This window comes from Megascapheus bottae, chromosome 10 (assembly GCF_031878675.1).
Source record: "Megascapheus bottae isolate mThoBot1 chromosome 10, mThoBot2.hap1, whole genome shotgun sequence".
NCBI classification, from domain to species: Eukaryota; Metazoa; Chordata; class Mammalia; order Rodentia; family Geomyidae; genus Megascapheus; species Megascapheus bottae.
Window position 1 is genome coordinate 29809029 of NC_143518.1, and position 20337 is coordinate 29829365.

A 20337-nucleotide genomic window follows, 5' to 3' on the forward strand; every position below is an offset into this window, starting at 1 on the left:
TTCTATGCATATGTGGTACCAAGGAATTGAACCTGGGACTTTGTGCAGGTGAGGCAAGCACTCTACCACTAGGCCAAACTCCTGGCCTCTCCCTGAGCTTTATTGCTCAAGGCTAAGGCTAGTTCTTGAGCCACAGCTCCCCTTTCCAGCTTTTTGGTGGTAACTAAAGGTAAGAAAGAGTCTTCTGGACTATCTGGCACTGGCTGGCTTTGAATTGTGATCCTTCAATTTCAGCCTCTTTAGTAGAATTACAGGCCTGAGCCACTGGGGTCCTGCTATTAATTGTTTTTTTAAATCTAGGTAGCCACATACTATATTGGTTGTTTAATACAGCTATCATCCAGTGTTTCAGTGTGGGCTAGGTCCTATGACTATTATTATAAAGGTATTTTACAGAGATTACAATCAGATGAGTACATTTCTCTTTGGACACTGTTACCCCTTCCCCTGCTTTCTCCCAGTTTTTCCCTTCTATAATTGATTTTTAATTCTTAATAATTTTAGACAACCACATCCCTACCGCATAGATAATAAAACTGAGCATATAGGAGTCATTAATAATGGTATATGGTGAGACCTAGATTCACACCCACACTATTATGGTCTTGACTATTACATGAATGACACTGCTGTTATTAGATGAGAAGTTAATCTTTATAGTTAACAGAAATGTTAACATAAATTTGATATCAAATACCAACTTAATATTTCAAAGAATCAGTATAATCAACATTTTTATCTTTAAAATTGAATCCCTAAATATATCAGAAATTAGAAAAAAGTATAATATTCTTTAAAACAAAACTATCATATTAGGGGACAGTAAGAAAGTAGAAAAAATTAATATAAAAAGATCTGAGAAAGACAAAAATTATCTGTCCAGGGAAATTTGAAAACTAAACGTAATCCTAACTTTATAAATAATCCTTTGGTCATTCTCAACATTCCTTTCTCTTGATCTGTTCATTTAGAGCAAGCTTCAGTTCCAGAAATACGGAATATTATTACCTGCTATCACAGTTTGTTCCAAGAATGTAATATATGAAATAACTTAAGTTTAAAAAAATTCTGTGGATTTATGACTGATATACCTTAAAAAGAAGCAACTGATATAAACAATGTGACGTAAAAGAGAATCTTATAAAATATATATTTTAAGGCCTACATTATTTAAAACTTTACCAACCTATCACCAGGTGCTGTTCGATACCTTGCACCTGGGATCAGGACAGGGTCATCATCACTGTCATCCGTGTCCTGGAGAGCAGAGTCCCTGGGTGGTGTTTCTTCCTGAGCTAAAGGCTCAATGGCTTCTGTCTGAGACAGGGGTTCTGGGTTTGGGTTAGTTTGATTTGTAGCACTCTCACTACTAGTGTGATCTGAAGTTTCAGGTTCTTTGTTCTTCTCAGAAAAAGTAGATTCTTCTGGAACTACACATGGACTATCAAGACCAAGGTCATTCTTTTCTCCTGAGTTGGAATTCAATGGCTCAGCTGTTAAGTTATCTAATTGTGCTGTCAGAAAATAAAATAAGTATGTAACAGTTAGTCAAGTATATAATATTACTTAATCTAACTTAGGAGTTGACATTTTCTAATATTAATTCTAATTCCCTTATAAGGGGAGAAAAACTCTAAGACATCCATTTGGAAGTTGCCTCTAACCCTGTATATGCATACATGCACTCAGTATGTTTATCTATCCACATGAAGCAATTTTCTGAAGAGATCAAGACAACTCACCTGTATCTGTATGGCTCTCAACTAGGTGTTCTGCAGATGTTCCTTCCTGACATTTTATTACATCCTCTGATGATCTTTCAGGAGATTCTGAAAACAGACCGAATTATCATTGACTCTATTATTTTAGAAAAAATAAATACAATATAGGAAAATATACATTTTCCTATAGATAAGTGTTTGATATTCAGATGAAATCTCAATACAACTCAATACAACTATGCATCAACACACAAAATTATATAATGAATTGTCTCTTCTCACAGTTAGGCCTTCAGCTTCATAATCTCTATGGGCAGAATTTCTACTTTAAATTATCTCTAAAACATTACTTGATATTGTAGTTTCTTTCCCACCATCCCCAAATCTAACTTAAAACTGAGTATTTTTCTAAACCCTTATCATGCACAGAATTACAGTCTGAACTACTATGAACATATGAACATATAATAAATCTTACCCTACCATAAATTCTTTTTGGCAAGTAAAAATATTAAACTGAAAGACTAACAATTTTTTTCTGGTTCCTAATTAAATACACTCTTATTAGATAATTACTGAACACAAATATTTAGTTCTAAGTTTTGTTATTCTGATGTATCTATTCATTTAATGAGACAGACTTCATCAAACATTCATTAAATATCTACTTTATGTCACTGTCCTAGACACTGAAGTTGATTATTGGTCAGGTAAAAATATTTTATTAAAGCCAGGTGTGGTGGCTTATGTCTGTAATCCTAGCTACTCAGGAGGCTGAGATCTGAAAGATCTCAGTTCAAAGCCAACCCAGACACTAAAGAACATGAGACTCTTATCTCCAATTAAACACTAGAAAATGGGAAGTGGGGCTGTAGCTCAAGGGATAGGGTGATAGCCTTGAGCTGAAGAGCTCAGGGACAGTGCCCAGGCCCAGGGTTTAAGCCCCATGACAAACAAAACAAACAAACAAAAAATTTATTAAAGGTCCCTAAATGGTACTTCATATATACAAAATCATTGATAACAAATTTAGATTTTATTCATTTTGTTTCCTTCTTGTACTATGTAATCAAAATGGATACTATAGATTTCACTACTGCATATGAAAATGGCAAAGACAGTGTAATATGTGCATCTCACACTTAAAAGTGTGATTACCTACTTTATATTTGTATGACAAATGGGACCGTGTTTTATTATGTTTCTGTATCTTAATTTCTTAAGGTGTCTACCTTTTGCATGTGCTGTTTATCAATGTAGTAGCTAGACTATAGGGTTACAAGTAATTTATTAAAATTAAGAAACAGCTGGGGCACTGGTGGCTCATACCTATAATCCCTCACTAGCTACTCAGAAGGCTGAGATCTGAGGATCACAATTTGAAGACAACTTGCCAGGAAAATCTGTGAGACTCTATCCCCAGTAAGCCACACAAAAGAAAGAAAGAAAGAAAGAAAGAAAAAGAAAGAAAGAAAGAAAGAAAGAAAGAAAGAAAGGAAGGAAGGAAGGAAGGAAGGAAGGAAGGAAGGAAGGAAGGAAGGAAGGAAAGAAAGAGAAAGAAAGAAGGAAGGAAGGAAGGAAGGAAGGAAGGAAGGAAGGAAGGAAGGAAGGAAGGAAGGAAGGAAAGAAAGAAAAAGAAAAGCAAGCAAACAAGCCTAAAGTTGGCCCAAATGGTAGAGCTCTCTCTCCATAATCTTTTCAAGAAGCTCAGGGCAATGCCCAGGCCCTGAATTTGAGCCCCAGGACGAGCACAAAAAAAAAAAAAAAAAAAAAAAAAAAAATCCCAAAACAAAGAAACAAAAGTGCAGAACTGGAGGGAATAAAAAAATAAGTGTTTTTATAAGAAGAAAAGCAAGTTAACATCTTACTTGTTTCATGATCTCCTTCTGGTTGTTGGACTGAGTGCTGTGGCACCAGAGATTCTTCTTGATCATCAGATTTGCAATGGCTCCCACTTCCTCTAGAAGATGAGGTTGTACTGCTCCTAATATCAGAACAAGATAAATGGTTCCACCAAAACTTAGTAAATATGATCTTTAGGGTGATTTTTTTATTTTATAACTAAAAGCAAAAAATTCTGAATATAAATAAATGTATTATTATTGTTATTATTTGAACTAAGGGCCAGGGCACTGTCCCTGAACTTATTTCCCCCTCCCCCCCCAACTCCCTCAGGTGCAGCAGCAGTCTACTGCTTGAGCCACAGCTCCACTTTGGGCTTTTTTGGTGGTTAATTGGAGATAAGAATTTCATGGACTTTCCTGCCTGGGTTGACTTCAAATGGAGATCCTCAAATCAGAGCCTCCTGAGCCACCGGTGTCTGATATTTTTTTGTTTTAAATGTCAAGAGTACTTGCAATTAGCATTTTTGAACAACCAGGAGATTCTAACATTTTAAATTAAAAGATATTAAAAATATTAGAATACTTGTTCACTGTTTTGATGTTTCTATGACTTGCTATGCATTTCAACATTATGGTGAATTTACATATTTGTATGTATGTGTATGCATACACGCATGCACTGAAGATTAGACCCAAGGCCTGCCTCACACATGCTAAATGTGTGCTTTCCACTGTGACATTTGTCCAGCTCCTATCTCTATCATTTTTTTTTTGCCAGTCCTGGGCCTTGAACTCAGGGCTTCAGCACTGTCCTTGGGTTTTCTCAAGGATAGAGCTCTGAGCCACAGCACCACTTCCAGCTTTTTTCTATGTATGTGGTACCCAGAATTGAACTCCGGTCTTTGTGTATGTTAGGCAAGTACTCCAGTAGGCCAAACTCCTGGCCCCATCTCTATCCATTTTTAAGTGAATCTTATTAACTGCCTTCTTTCTTGACTACAGATAGGTCACCATACAAATCCCTAATATTTTTTTTATCATATATGTTTAGAGACAGTTGTTATAGGCTATATGAAATTAATATTCAAAAGCAAGTTTGCGCATGTTTCTTTGAACTGCCACAGTAAAGAAATTCTAGTTAAGGCTTATATACATATGGTATCTAATTATGGTTTTGTACAAAGATGTCAATCTTTTGTTAATTTTAACCAACTGATGATGAACTGATGATGGTTACATAGTTCCATTTTTTTTTTAGCTATAACAGAATACTAAGCTAATTTAGATAATTTTCAGTGAGTATTCTATAACAAATCATGGGCAAATGTTTAGGGAAAAGACTGAGAAAGTAGAAAATGTATATCAATCTAGGATAAAATTAAATTCAGAAAAATGCAATAATTCCTTTACTTTGAAATAATTGTAAAGAGAAAGAAATGATATAAGCCATTAATTATAGACAAACAATAACTTGATGCAAATAATCAAAAACTTTTTGTAAAGATTTTATAAATGCCTTTCAAAGCAAACTGGATAATTTGATCTTTTTAAAGACATACACATAAAATATGGTATTATTTTAAATAGGAATCTATCTACCTACTTTCCTACCTACCTATCTACACCTAGGTGTATGTGCACAGAAAAAAAAAATCACATGGGTTATGTACCAGTGTTATATGTTATCTCAACACAATTATTTATGGGAAATTTTTATGCTGAATTTCTTGTAATGAATGTGTATTTCTTTTTATTTAGAAGGAAATATATATATCCATTTTCATAAAGAGAAGTCAATGTCACATGGATTAATACAATGTTTTATTGTAGAAAAGTTACAATTAAAATATTATGGAACTGGTTACAATTAAAATACTTTGGAACTGTAAAGGGATAGACAGACATTAATGAAAAAAGACTATCCAAATTAAGTACATTTAGTATAGTTACCATCACACTTTAAATCACAGAGAAATGAATGGAACAAAGAATATCCATGTGGAAAAACTAATGTTATAGTCCTACATCATACTTTATGGAAAATTCTTTAACTCAAACTACAGGAAACACAAGAAAGTAAAAAACAAAAAACAAAAAACAAAAAACAAACTTTTTTTCCTGACTCTGGGAAGGATTAAATTTTTTTAAAGCATGAGACCACACTTACACTATGAAGCAAATCATTATCACAAGTAAACTGAAAAACATCAAGCTTGGAAATGTATTTATCCCTAACAATAAATATCCTTGCTCAATTCTGTTCAGTTAGCTCTCTTTAAAATTTGTTTTATTGTTTATTTTTTGCCAGTCCTGGGGCTTGAACTCAAGGCCTGAACACTATCCTTGAGCTTTCTCAAGGCTAGAGCTTTACCACTTGAGCCAAAACACCATTTCCGGCTAAGGAATTGAACCTTTGTCTTCATCCATGCTAGGCAAGCACTCTACCACTAGGACAAACTGCTGGCCCAGTAGTTAGCTCCTATAAATCAGTAAGAGGAGATAAACACTCTCAGAGAAAATGGGAGCAGAGTACTTAAAAGGGAATTTGTAAAGGATGATCAATACAACTAAAAATTATTTAGGACTTACCATGCACTAGCCAATATGCTAAGTGTTAAGAAACTTTTTCTGCATGGTCACATTAAATCTATACAATAATCATTTGCAACAGGTTCTAATAAACAAGCCCAATCCAGGCTGAAAGCAGATTAAGAGAGGTTATATTCACATTCAGAATCTAAGATTATAATATGCTCTATTGACTTAGCTCTCATTAAAGAAACTAAAATAAAAGCAAGACACCATACTGTAACAAAGATTTCATACCTTTTTTGAATGCTTTATTTTTGTTTGCTTTTTAACATTAAACACTGGATATTGAAAACATCTTTATTATGAAATAATAAAGAAAATGGCAATTACAATTCTGCCAAAGAAACAAGAAACTAACAAATGACAGAATATTATTTATGGTCAGATTTTAGATAAGGAAACTAGCATTCAAAGGAAGAATGAGACCAATAAAGTTCTATTTAAAATGTTCTTTATAAGAAACCACTGTTTTGTATAAAACATGAGAATAGAAAAGTAAATGAGAAATATGACAAACTGTGTCATGGTTCATCACGAATTAATGAATAGAGTTATAGATATCATGTTAAGGTATGCTAAATGTTAAGGCCCAACTTTAAAGTTCAAAAAGAAATCCTATTGACTGCACCTTCAAATACATATCTAGGATCCAATCATGTTTACTTCTTTTACTACTCTCAGTCCAAACCACTACCACTTCTCACTTTGCTTGTCACACACCTTTCTTCTTTTTTTAATCTTGAGTCTGGCTTTTTGATATTTGTTGAAAATAATGTATTTCCCAGTCTGCTCACCTATCTATCCTGCTTTTTTAGCTCCTAAAAAGACTTTGTTCTCTCCCTCTTACCCTTCTCTTCCCCTCCCCCTTCATCAATCCTGGGGATTTAGGGCCTAGCCGTTGCCCCTGAGCTTCTTTTGCTCAAGGCTAGCACTCTATCACTTAAGCCCCAGTCCCACTACTGGCTTTTTTTGCTTATGTGGTAGTAAGGAATTGAACCCAGGACTTCATGCATGCTAGGCAAGGCAAGTACTTACCACTAAGCCACATCCTCAGCCTGAGCCTTTTTAACACAAGAACCTGACTTTATCTGCTACTACTACTCTTCTTTAAGTCTACCTACTTAAGCTAAGCAAACTTGGTCTTTTTTTTTTTTTTTTTTTTTTTGGTATGTGTGTGCCTGTCCTGGGCACAATCCTGAGTTGTTTTGCTTCATTCTGTGTTCCTTTCTGCTCAAGGCTAGCGCTCTATCACTTGAGCCACAGCTCTATTTTCCATCATTTTTTAGTATGTCTAATGGATTTTTCTGCCTAACCTCGTTTCAAATTCCAGCCCTCAGATCTCAGCCTCCTGAGCAGCTAGGATTACAGAAATGAGCCACCAGTACCCAGCCTTAAACTGGTCTTCTTAAAGATCCCTAGGGCTGCTTCTGTATCAGTCCTTTTACTGGCCTTACCTCTACACATATTTTTGCCAAAATGTTAACTTTTCATTGAGGTCTTCCTATTCCTTACATTTCTTAATCATCCCTACCTGCTTTCCCATAGTACTTAGGACATTTTTTTTAACTTACTACCTTTAATTACACTATACAGTATTATTTTTTTGTTTATTTTTTTTGGTTGTGGGACTTGAACTCTGGGCCTGGGCACTGTCCCTGAACTGTTCCAATCAAAACTAGTGCTCTACTACTTTGAGCCACAGTGCTACCTCCTGTTCATTATGTTTATGGTCTACCTCTACTGAGAACATAAGCTCCAGCAGGGCAGAAAAATTCTTTATCATTTTAATGAACACATTTTCAATATTTGCATTCGTCCCTGAAATATAGAAGGCATTCAATAATATTTGTAATAATACTTATCAAATATTTTAAATATAAATGTGCTATAAATGAGTACAAATGCGAACTAATGAACTGAATAAAACTATCATGTAATAACATAATTACATATTAATAAATAATATATAACATATTATTTATATAACACTTCACATGCAATAATATATTAATATACCAGAAAGTATATTAACATATTAATTACAGATAATTACAATGGGTTATAAAACAATTATTATATATTAATCCATTATATAATTATGTAATAATTATATGCTACATATTTTATTAAAGAATCTATTACATTGATTTTTACATATTATAATGCTCTAGTTTAAAAATATTAATTTACATTAATATTCATTATTAATAAATTTAAACATAGTATTTCAACCAAAGGCCAGCACACAGTGGGAAAGAATAAGCTTACACAAACTGATTTTTTTTTTGGTTTGGTTCAGTGAATTGATGCTTTTAATTGACAGTAACATAATTGTGATTTCCATAGGATGAGACAAGGTTTATTTAAAAAACAACCCTCTACTTTGGTGATATTCAACCTCTCGATCTGATGCTTTTGCTCACTGGCTGATAATCTATAAACCGAGCCACACTTTTTACCCCACCAACTGATTTTTTTTTTTTTTTTGCCAGTCCTGGGCTTCAGGGCCTGAGCCCTGTCCTTGGTCTTTCTCAAGGCTAGAGCTCTACCACTAGAGCCTCAGCACCTCTTCCGGCTTTTTTCTATGTATGTGGTACTGAGGAATCGAACCCGGGTCTTCGTGCATGCTAGGCAAGCACTCTACCACTAGGCCAAACTCTCAGCCCCCAACTGATTTTTTAAAACACATTTTTTAGTTCTGTTAAATAATTCCTGGAACTGATGTCAAGAAAATACTTATATCATAGAAGAATGATAGCATAAAAGAGGGTGGCTATAGCTATTCAAGAGGTAAAGATCAGATGAATGGTAGTTTAGGTCAGCTAGAGCAAAAAGTTAACAAGATCCTCATAACAAACAAATTGGGTATAGTGGTTTGTGCCTATAATATTAGCTACATGGTGGCCATAGGTAGGATAATCATAGTCCAGACTGGCTAGGCAAAAAAAAAAAAAAACCTTAAGAAAGGAAGGAAGGAAAGATAAAGAGAAAAGACAGGAGAGATCTAAAAAGCAAAAATGGCTACAAAGCATGGCTTAAGTGGTAGAGTGCTTGTCTAGCAAGTATAAGGTCATGAGTTCAAATCCCAGTACCATTAAAACAAGAACAAAAACAACACAAAACCTCATTTAAAAATTAACTAGTTGAAAAAAAATTAACTAGTTGATGGGGCCAGGAGTTTGGCCTAGTGGTAGAGTGCTTGCTTGTCTAGCATGCACAAAATCCCAGGTTTGATTCCTTGGTATCACATATATAGAAAAGTCGGAAGTGGTGCTGTGGCTCAAGTGGTAGAGCACTAGCCTTGAGGAAAGAGCAATGACAGTGCTCAGGGCCTGAGTTCAAGCCCCAAAACTGGCCAAAAAAAAAAAAAATTAACTAGCTGAGTGTCACTGGCTCACAACTGTAATTCTAAGCTACTCAGGAGGCTGTGATCTGAGGATGACTGATTGTGAGCTAAAGCCAGCCCTGGCAGGAAAGTCTGTGAGACTATCTTCAACTAACAACCAAAATGCCAGAAATGGAGTTATGGCTCATGTGGTAGAACACTGATCTTTAGCATGAAAGCTCAGGGACAGCTCCCAGGCTCTGAATTTAAACCCTAGCTGGCACAAAAAGAAAAAAAACAACAAACAACAACAAAAAAAACACACTAGACTATTCAGGCTGCGATCTGAGGATCCTGTTTCAAAGTCAGTTTGGGCCGACAAAACTAACAGATTCTTATCTCTAACCAGCAAAAATTCAGAAGTGGAGATATGGCTCAAGTGATAGAACACTAACCTTTATAAAGCTAAGGGACAGCATTCAGGGCCCTGAGTTCAAGCCCAAGACCAGTACAAAAAAATACAAAACAAAACACCTAAACCAAACTACTAAAATACTAATGTATATGAACAATACATAAAATTGGAAATATCACTGAAGAGAATATGTATAACCACTAACTATAAACATTTAAACTTACTAGTAAATTACATACATATTGACCTGGAGACTGTAAAATGTATTATTTATTCACATGCTGCTAATATGTTTATTAGGAAAGAAACTTTTGAAAATAATTTAGCAATGTCATTCGATTTAAATATAGTTCACTTCTGGAAAAATATCTCACAAAAATAAACTTGAAAATAGGATAGCTTTGTTAAAGACATTCATTCTAACCTTACTAGGTGAAAAATAAGTGAACAAATTCACTGCCCAACTAGAGGAAAATGCTTAAATAAAAGAGTGTAACTACTTGATGGACTAGCAAAAATTTAGTACAAGTAATTAAAGTTATATACATGAAGGGGAGAATAAAATATATTCATATACACAAAATGAAGCCTGGAAATTTTAAAAGAATTATCTTTAGGTGTTCATTGTTATCTTTTGTGCTTTTTTTTATCAGAGAACTATCTCATGATAAGTAACATCAGGAAAATTTTTTAGAAATTCAAATTCTCAGACCTCATCCCAAGCCTAATTCTGCAAAGGGGGCCCATTAGTAGATGGGTTTTCAAGCTTTCCAAAGCATTTTGAGGCATACAAAAGTTTGAGAACCAATACAATATAGCAGAACAAAACATAAAGAAAAGGAAGTGCTAAAAAGGTTCATCTAATATAATCTTACAAAATGGCTAAGAACATCTTTACAAAAACTTTAACTTACCATTCATCTGTAAAGTTCAGTTTTATTGTGCTTGTAGTTGTTCCTTCTGTGCTGTAGTGCAAACTTAAAACGGGTTCACCTGTCCCTGGTTTGGGACTCTGCTTTTCATTATTGTTATCTGAAATTGTGTTTAAAACATTTGAAAAAGTCTCTGAAACCAATAAAATATGACATTTTCTAAATGTTATAAAACAAAATTAGGTTGTCCTTTTCATGTTCCAAGTAGTAGCATCAAATTCTAGATTTGTGTACATGACTCAGAGGGAAATCAAATACGCTTAGAACCATATTTGATCATTAGGGAATCAAAGAATATTAACCTGCAATGACATACATTATAAACTGCAATCATTTAATGGAATTTTCATGGTATTATTCTTCAGTAGCTACAGCATCAACAATGGCTAACATTGGCTCCTTTATCTTAAGAGTTTATATATACATGTATACATATATATATATACATCACATGTGGTATATATATTAAGTCAATATATTGAAGTCAATGCAGAAAAAAAATTTAAATGGCAAATAAAATCTACCAACTCTATAAAGACTAACAGAGGTAATTTGAAATCTTTTTCCAAAATGTACAAGGAAATGCAAAGGAAAAAATTACACACACTTTAGAAACTTTTCACCTTATAATAAAATACACCATGGAGAAACATTACAGAAGATATACAAATGAGGGGCCAGGAGTTTGGCCCAGTGGTAGAATGCCTGCCTAGCATGCACAAAGACCCGGGTTCGAATCCTTGGTACCATATACATAGAAAAAAAAAAAGCCAGAAGTGGTGCTGAGGCTCAAGTGGTAGAATTCTATCCTTGAGAAAGCCCAAGGACAGTGCTCAGGCACTGAGCTCAAGCCCAGGACTGGCAAGAAAAAAAAAAGATATACAAATGAAAACACAATCAAATGTGTGACTTTTCTGCTAGTTGCTTGTAGAAAACTCTTTTGTCTTATAATCATTTTCTTGACACCAGTTCCAGGAATAATGTAACAGAACTAGAAATAAGTTTTTCTTAAAAAATAAAATGAGGACCGGGAGTTTGGCCTAGTGGTTAGAGTGCTTGCCTAGCATGCATGAAGACCCGGGTTCGATTCCTCGGTACCACATACATAGAAAAAAGCCAGAAGTGGTGCTGAGGCTCAAGTGGTAGAGCTCTAGCCTTGAGAAAGTCCAAGGACAGTGCTCACGCCCTGAGCTCAAGCCCAGGACTGGCAAAAAAAATAAAAAAATAAAAAAAATAAAATGAATTATAATAAAACCAGTATTTGTAAACACTGCTGACAACGAAACCCAGTATCTTAAACCTGCTAGGCAAATGTACGCAACTGCCAGTTCCCAAATGCAGGGTTCTCATTATTAGTTTCACTTTATGTTGCAATTAAAAATATATCTTTCATTCCTCTTGAAGATGCTGAAGCATTTATTGAAACAATCTCACATAACTTCTGGCTCTAGCTTATTTGAAATACAGTTTCAAATAAGAAACCATAATATAAAGGAATTCTCCAAAATGTAGAATCAAGCTGATAAAACTCTGAAGTATCTATCCTCTTCCCCCCCGCCCCCCCCCCAGTCCTGGGACTTGAACTGAGGGCGTGAGAATTGTCTTTGGGCTTTCTCAAGGCTAGCGCTCTATCACTTGAGCCACAGTACCACTTGTGGCTTTTTCTGTGTATGTAGTAATGAGGAATCAAACCCAGGTCTTTGTGCATGCTAGGCAAGCACTCTACCACTAGGCCAAACTCCAGACCCTGAAGTTTCTATTCTTATGTCAAAAATTCTAACTCATGAATTCTTCCCAAAAAAGTTACCATTTGAAAATAAACATGCGAATTATAAGTGATTAAAATCACTTTATTCTATACTATTTGTGTTATGACTGTATCCTACATATAAATAGCTGTTAGAAACAAGTTAATATTACAGCCTTCAAAGATTCAATACTATTTTCAGTGTTTTGAAGGAGGTATTTTACAAAGTGGCATTCTAGTGAAATAACTTAGGTTAAATAAAAATTATGAACAACAGAATGTAGAAAAATATTTGCCCTACTAGTTACCAACTTCAAAAACAATTCACTACAGGCTGGGAGTTTGGCCTAGTGGTAGGTGCTGAGGCTCAAGTGGTAGAGCTCTTGCCTTGAGAAAGTCCAAGGACAATGCTCAGCCCCTAAGCTCAAGCCCAGGATTGGCCAATACATAAATAAAATTAAATAAAATTTTTAAAAATTCACTGGTACCAGCCCTGTGTCTAGTACACTCTTATCCCCTATTCTTTAGTTAACATTGCAGACATTTTTGTCCCACTGACGCCAAAGTCACTACTGTCCTATGGTTCCTGGAATTAGGGACAGATGGCTGGTTAAAGCTTTGGAATAAGGGAACTGAGAAGCAGAACTGAAGCTGTTTTCATTTTGTTATTGCTGTTGTTTGGTTTTGTAACCTTCAAGATAAAGGTGGAATAAAAATCAAAGGTGAATGTGAGGGGCATGCAGAGCTGACATTGGTTATAAAAATGTAAAGTATAAGAAGACTTGTGAAATGGAATTGCTGTATCCAAATATTCCACTTGAGGAAGACTAAAAAAGGTAAGTTATAGATATTTAAATACAATGACTGGAATAACCAACAAAAGAGCTACTGAGAGATTAGAACCAGTACATAAAACCTCATTTAAATTTCTACAACCCCCATTAACATCCAAAAAAAAACCCACTGAGATAATCAATGATTACTTTTTCTGAAAGGCATTTCCTACAAAGTTATTTAATCTCTCATTTATGTAATTTGTAGATGGTAAATCACACAAAACAGAACATCATTTAATCATAAAATGATATCACTTGGTAGAATTCATTCATTTAAGGTGTCAATGAACTTATCAGCCTTTTGTGAAACTGTACTATCAATATAAAGATGGAATGGACATTTCAGTTGGTTATAAAAACTTCAACAGGGCGCAGTGGCTCACGCTTGTAATACTAGCTAATTCAGGAGGCTAAAATCTGAGCATCTCGGTTCGAAGCCAACCTGGGCAGTAAAGTCTGTGATCCACTCCATCTTTAGTGAAAATCTGCTTATTCTATAAATGTTCTCAGTTTTGAAACTGCAACTCTTCCCACACCACATTACTTTTTTTTGTTGTTGGTTGTGGGGCTTGACCTCTGGGCCTGGGCACTGTCTCTAAGGTCTTCAACTGAAGGCTAGTGTCCTGCTCTACCACTCTGAACAATAGCACCACTTCCTGTTTTCTGGTGGTTAATTGGATATGAGTCTCATGGACTTTAGTGTCCAGGCTGGATTTGAACTGTGATCCTCAGTTCTCAGTCTTCTCAGTAGCTAGCATTACAGGTGTGAACCACCTGGCCCATTCTAGAAACTTTATGGACTCTCTTAGTTTATTTGTCTGATTTTGAAGATTAAGTCAGAAATCCGTCATTTTGCTGAATAGGTAGCCAATAGAGAACAAAAAACAGGTAATATGAAGTATGTAATATTCACACTGAACATTCATATACCTGAATGGGAGCCACAATAAGGTACATGGAAAAAAGATTAATGAAGAATAGCATCCCTCCCACCCCCCTCCCTTAGGATGCATTTACTATTCACAAAGGCAGATACTTCCATTCTCTGCCCTGATTCATTTTCATGGAGGGTGCCAGGCAACCAGTCTGCATCATTTTGGGCTTCAGGAAGAAGACCACATTAAAGCTACAGCTATGTATACTTTAATTTTTATATTCTTCCTTGATGCTAGAAAAAAAAATCTCCAGATCAATAGTCCATCTGCCTTTCAAACTTTTTCCCCCAAACCTGCCACATATAGTAATTCAAACTTCCTTGTCCAAGCATCAATAATCCACATACTGTCAAATCCAAAAACCATTTTTTCATCCCTTTGTATTTACACCATTGCTTTTGTATGGTATTCCTGACTAGATTGTCTCTCCTTGAACTTTTCCTTGTGTTTGGATTTATTCTTTCTGTCCAATCTACTTCTTAGTCATTCTTTTTCAGTCTTCTTAGCTTAAATTTTTTTCTGTTTACACTCTTTTCACTTCATTCGTTTCCCCCCCAGATAACCCCATCCATTTTTACTTTTTCTACCATCTATACATAGAAGATTCTTAATCTCCACTTCAGACTACCCTGAGTGAGATCAAGCAGTCTATGAGATTTCTCCTTTAGATATCCAAAGGCAATGTGCTATGATTTGTCTCCACTTAGCTCCTCAATGCTAAGCTGCTGTGATGGAGGCCTAATAAGAGGTGTTTAGACTGTGGGGACAGAGCCCTTATGAATTAATTGTCAGCTTCAAGAAGAAGAGTTCTCACTATGGGAGACGGGAGGAGTTACATCCAGAATGAGTTGTTATGAATCAAGTTTAGCTTCCATGGCTTTCTCTTGCTTTCTCCTCTATTGTCTTCTGATTACCACATCTTCATTTATTGGGTATGCATGGAACAGGATGAGATCCTCTTTAAAAGTGAAGCAGATACTAGTGTCTTCCTACCCCTATAACCCTACCACACATAAACTACTTTGTTTATAAATTACCCAGGCTCAGGTAGTTTTTTAAAAGAGCAGAAAACAGACTAAGATACATTTGAAAGTCAACACTTAAAAGGTTATCTCATATTCCTTTTTTTCCCCTAAAACCAGCTGCTCTTCCTGAAAACTTTACTGTAACTGATGATCTAGCCAGATGAATAACCTGGATATTATTCCACCATTCATTTCTTAGTAACCAGCTTCAAATTTCCATTTACATTCTCCTGATGCTGGGGGTTGAACCCAAAGCTGTGCTCTAGACAGGCACTCTACCAATGAGCTTTATTCCCCAACCCATAATCCATTTATTCTATCTCTTAAATAATTTCCTAATTTGTCAGTGTCATGTCTCATCAATATTGCTTTATCTCTTATCTGGATGATTACAATAGCCTCTTAACTGTTCTCAATGCTACTGCTTTTGATCTTTCTCCACATCCATCATACTTTCTAATATATAAATCTGGTCACATTTTGCACAAGCTGGAGTAATTTCCATATTTCCCTATCATTCAAAGAATTAATTCTAGTCACTAAATTAAAGTTTACTATAAAAGTTGTATGATGTAAGGCACGGAGTATATGACAATGACTGAAACATTTAGAGCAGATAAAACTAAGAGCTATTAAAGAATTCACTGAAATATGCACAACTGTAAACTTGGTAAGGTAAAATACCAAATCAAAAAGAAAAAAAAAAACTAGGTGAACTACTGCACATTCTAGGTCATACTACTTTTGAGAAAGTGGTATCAGAGATTTAAAGGATGGGCAGGAATGGCTTAACAAAAAAAGCAGTTTGGTACAGGGAACTGTATATACAGGGATTTGAGAAGGAAAGGACATCACAGTGTTAGAAGAATTGAAAGTAGGCTATTTGGCAAGAGTATAGATAAGGTTAGGAAGATAGCAGTCAAGTCACAGTTGGCTTGTGAGCCAACCCACAGATTCTGGTTGTTCTAAAGGGCTAAAGAAAACAATTAAAACTGTTTTATTTAATGACAGGTGTTTCACTCTGGTTGTTGGTAGAAAATAAATTATGTACTGAATGGACATGAGATGACCAATTGAGAAATTATTACAATAGTCAAGGAAAGAAAGACACCAGTCTTTCTTTTAACTTTTATAGTACAAGTTATCTTCAGACAACGTAAGCTTATAATATGAAGTCATCAGGAGTTAATAGGATTTAATCCTGAAGAACAAAGAAGTAGCATGTATTTAATTCATTTAGACATATTTTCCATCATTAGAATGTTTCTGCTCGAAGAATTAATACAAAATGATAATAATGAATGTAGTTATTGCCAAACACATTTAGTATTTGACTTCTTATAGCTGTAAGACTAAAAGGCATATTAAACATTACATGGGGCCGGGAGTTTGGCCTAGTGGTAGAGTGCTTGCCTAGCATGCACGAAGACCCGGGTTCGATTCCTCAGCACCACAGACATAGAAAAAAAAAAAGCCAGAAATGGTGCTGAAACTCAAGTGGTAGAGCTCTAGCCTTGAGAAAGTCCAAGGACAGTGCTCAGGCCCTGAGCTCAAGCCCAGGACTGGCAAAAAAATAAATAAAGTGAATTCATTAAAAAAAATATATTACATGGTACAAAAAACAGTGACTCTATTATTACTTCTGGGCTACTTAACCCTGGCAAACATCATCATCATTCACATGCATGGAGTTAAAAAAATTTTTTTTGAGAATTAAGAAATTGGTGATTTGGAAACTGAGTTTGATTTTTTTTCTCTTATTTCCCATAAGTACTAACTTAAATTGGTTGTAATATTCAGCATAAGTCTCTGGAAATTATATGATTAAACAGAATATAAATTAGGTCATAGACTAATATGCTATTATTGTATTCTATTTTGGGCAATTTATTTTTCTGTGATTACACCATTATAATAAAAACACAAAGATAAAAGTGTTTATAGTTTTCAAACCTACTTACTAATTCTTTGATGAGAAAAAAAAAAGAAAAAAATCCTATATACTACTGAGGATGTTACAAAAAAGTCTAGATCAGCACAGACATTTTCTAATTTGTTTTAAAATTAATTTGTGAATATTTCTCTAAAAAAGTTCATATTAGATCTATTTTAAAATACTACATCAATATTTATATTTAATTTTTCAACTACTGCTGACAAGTAAATACCAAATCTAATAGTTTTTGTGCCATTTTTTAAAATTAAAAAAATATTGAGTTGTTCTTGATAGTTTAATGTTACTAACATTACTTACAATATTATATACATTATCATAAAATACCCAGAATATTAAGTTGAGATAGCAAACTACATCCCCTAATTGATTTCAGATGCTCCTATTTTTCAGTGTATCTTTTCCTTTACCAGTCCCTCTCTGTGATATACTAGATCTGCCAGTAATAAAACCTGATAAATCAGTAATCTATTTCATTGAGTAGTCCTTAAGGCTTTGAGGCATATTCTGTATCTCTTCTACAGAAATCACAAGGGAAAGTAGAGGCTTTTTTCCTTTCTCATTTGTGGCTATGTGCCTATCTCTGAATTTGTAAGAATATTACTCAATTAAAGCTACCAGGAGTTTGGCCACCAGATAAGTGCAACATAAAATAATTTATGTGATTACCATAGCAATCTAGTAATATGAAATATGTTTTTCTTAAATGAGCAATGAGAGGATATACTAATCTCACACCCACAATTTTATACAACTTTGCCATATGTACTATAATTAAAATGGATATTTATATCCATAACAATAGGAAGAAAATTCAAAGTTGACATAAAAAGTCAAAAATAGAAATTTGATTACCAAGAACTTAATTTTTATAAGCCAAAGGGCCTTGTACGTACAGACCCAACTAAGGTAATTTAGACCATAAAACACTGACCATAATAATCTAATGAAATGCTATGAAAAAATGAGAAAGAACTTGTTTATGCATTGCAATAAAAGTATGAGTGAATGGGCATAGCGCATCTCTTGTTGCACGCACCCTGTTGCTCGTCAAGTGACATGGATCCGAGCTGTTTGTTAACCACAGAAGGAGGAGAATCTGAAACAAAAATGAGATTTCAACTTAAAAGTAAGCAGCAGAAAACTGCACAGCAATGACATGATCATCTCTAAGCTTAAGAAACAAATGTACAAAGGCAGGGAATAGAAGTAACTTGTGGTATGTTTTCCAAGCAGTGAGTAAGCAGGGCCATGTGCTTAAGATATGTTATTTCAGGCAAGCATTTAGCAATTTTGAGAATGAGTTGAGAAAATATTCTACTTCATGCACATACCTTCTATCAAATTCATTTAGCACAGGCACAAGGTGCAAAGAATTAGCAATGGAATATTCCCACTAAACAGAAGACTCCTTACACTTCTCCAACTCCCTCTCAAGCTCCTTAAGATGGCTCTCATCCTGCCTTGGAGATTCAAAGCATGAAATGAGATGCTCACTACACTGTGAGATGCCGTTTGTTGTGCCATGAGCTGAACAGGGAGTCAAAATGTTTGACAAAGAAAGTGACTTTAAGAAAAATATTCAATGAAGGAATTACCTTTAGAGAAACACACATAACTTTTAAAACTCTAGAGAGTACAATGTGCATATTAAACTATACTCTGTGAAAGCTTAGATTTCTTTATAGAGGAACCTGGTGGAGAAAGAAAAAGAGAAGCAAGAAGAAAGCTTAATGCTCTGGGCTTTCTACTTTGGCTTCAAACAGAACAGCTTTGTTTTCATCTTTTGGACATATTAGGCTTCAATAACATAATTTACAAATAGCTTCTATTATTTGAAAAAATCTGGCAGAAAAGAAGGCAGCATAACAAAATGCAAAGCATACTCATTTGGAGCTAGCCAGTGTTGGTTCTATTGAGAACCAGCCAATACTTTTCAAGCCTAGCTTCTCTTTTCTCCTTCCTCAAGCTTAGTCATGTAGTAAACTATGGAAAGCACTAGGGAACATATAGGTTGAGCATCCCTAATCCAAAAATCTGAAATGCTCCAAAATTCATAACTTTTATAAAACATTTTAGGTAGAAAATTCTTCATATAACCTTATGTGAGAGATTAGTCAAAATACAAGTATGCTAAAAATATTATATAAAATTATCTTCAAAATTTGTGCATAAGATTTATAGGAAGCAAAAATGAGTTTTGTTCTTAAGACTTGGGTCCCATCCTCAAGATACCATTATGTTTTTTACAAATATTCCAAAATCCAAAGACTCTGAAATACTCCTGATTCCCAAGCATTTTAGGAAAGAGGTACTCAACCTGAGAAGCTCCCAGTAAAAGGAAAAATGTAAGTAATAAGCATAGTTCTTCCTCAACTGTTATAACTCCTAATTCCTATTATTCTATGCTCTTGCTTTTCTTAATAAGAAAAATTTTCAGCTGATTACCAGCTTTGTTCCTAATGACATTTCATTTTCAGAAAAAGGTGTTCTAAGACTTCTGACTTGAACTACATAGCTAAGACAGATGTTGCAATATATCCAGTATTCACATCAATTTTGTTCCCATTTGTACATTAAGAAATCCAGACCTTGTAATTAGTAGCAATTATATCCACTTTCAATTTTCCATCTTTTAATGTCATACCAGTTTGCTCATTTTTTGTCTTCCTAGATTTTTGATCAAGTATGATCACTATCTGAATAGCTTTTACTTGTCCTTTTCATCTCTTCAGCGAAAAATCTCAAGTCTTCATTGTACAGCAAAAAATAGGAAAGGTGATTCTTCAATCAGTTATTTAATTCACACATATATTTCCTTTTTAAAACTTCTCATTTATTCATTTCCGAGTTGGATTCAAGATTGTCATCTACTTTGTTTTTGAAGAACAGTTAATGTTTAGAAATAAAATTACATTCTTTAAAGTAAAAAACATTATTCATTAAAATGAGTATTAGGAAAAACCTCTTCTAAAAAGCATCATAAAATATAGTTCATTCTTTTTTTTTTA

The 20337-nt window shown here is 34.5% G+C and overlaps 1 protein-coding gene across 4 annotated transcripts in view; it reads right to left on the bottom strand.

Annotated features, from left to right (window-relative positions):
- Positions 1-20337, bottom strand: part of Dcaf6 (DDB1 and CUL4 associated factor 6) — a 101860-nt gene that overhangs the window by 19414 nt on the left and 62109 nt on the right. For 3 of the 4 annotated variants that reach the window (XM_090340512.1, XM_090340513.1, XM_090340511.1), the window contains 5 exons: positions 18366-18425; positions 10812-10929; positions 3590-3705; positions 1743-1829; positions 1187-1514 (listed from right to left, as the gene is read on the bottom strand). In XM_090340512.1, the coding sequence (XP_090196638.1) occupies positions 1187-1514; positions 1743-1829; positions 3590-3705; positions 10812-10929; positions 18366-18425 (709 nt within the window). The remainder of the gene's footprint in view (positions 1-1186; positions 1515-1742; positions 1830-3589; positions 3706-10811; positions 10930-18365; positions 18426-20337) is intronic. The other variant, XM_090340514.1, reaches the window with a different exon arrangement.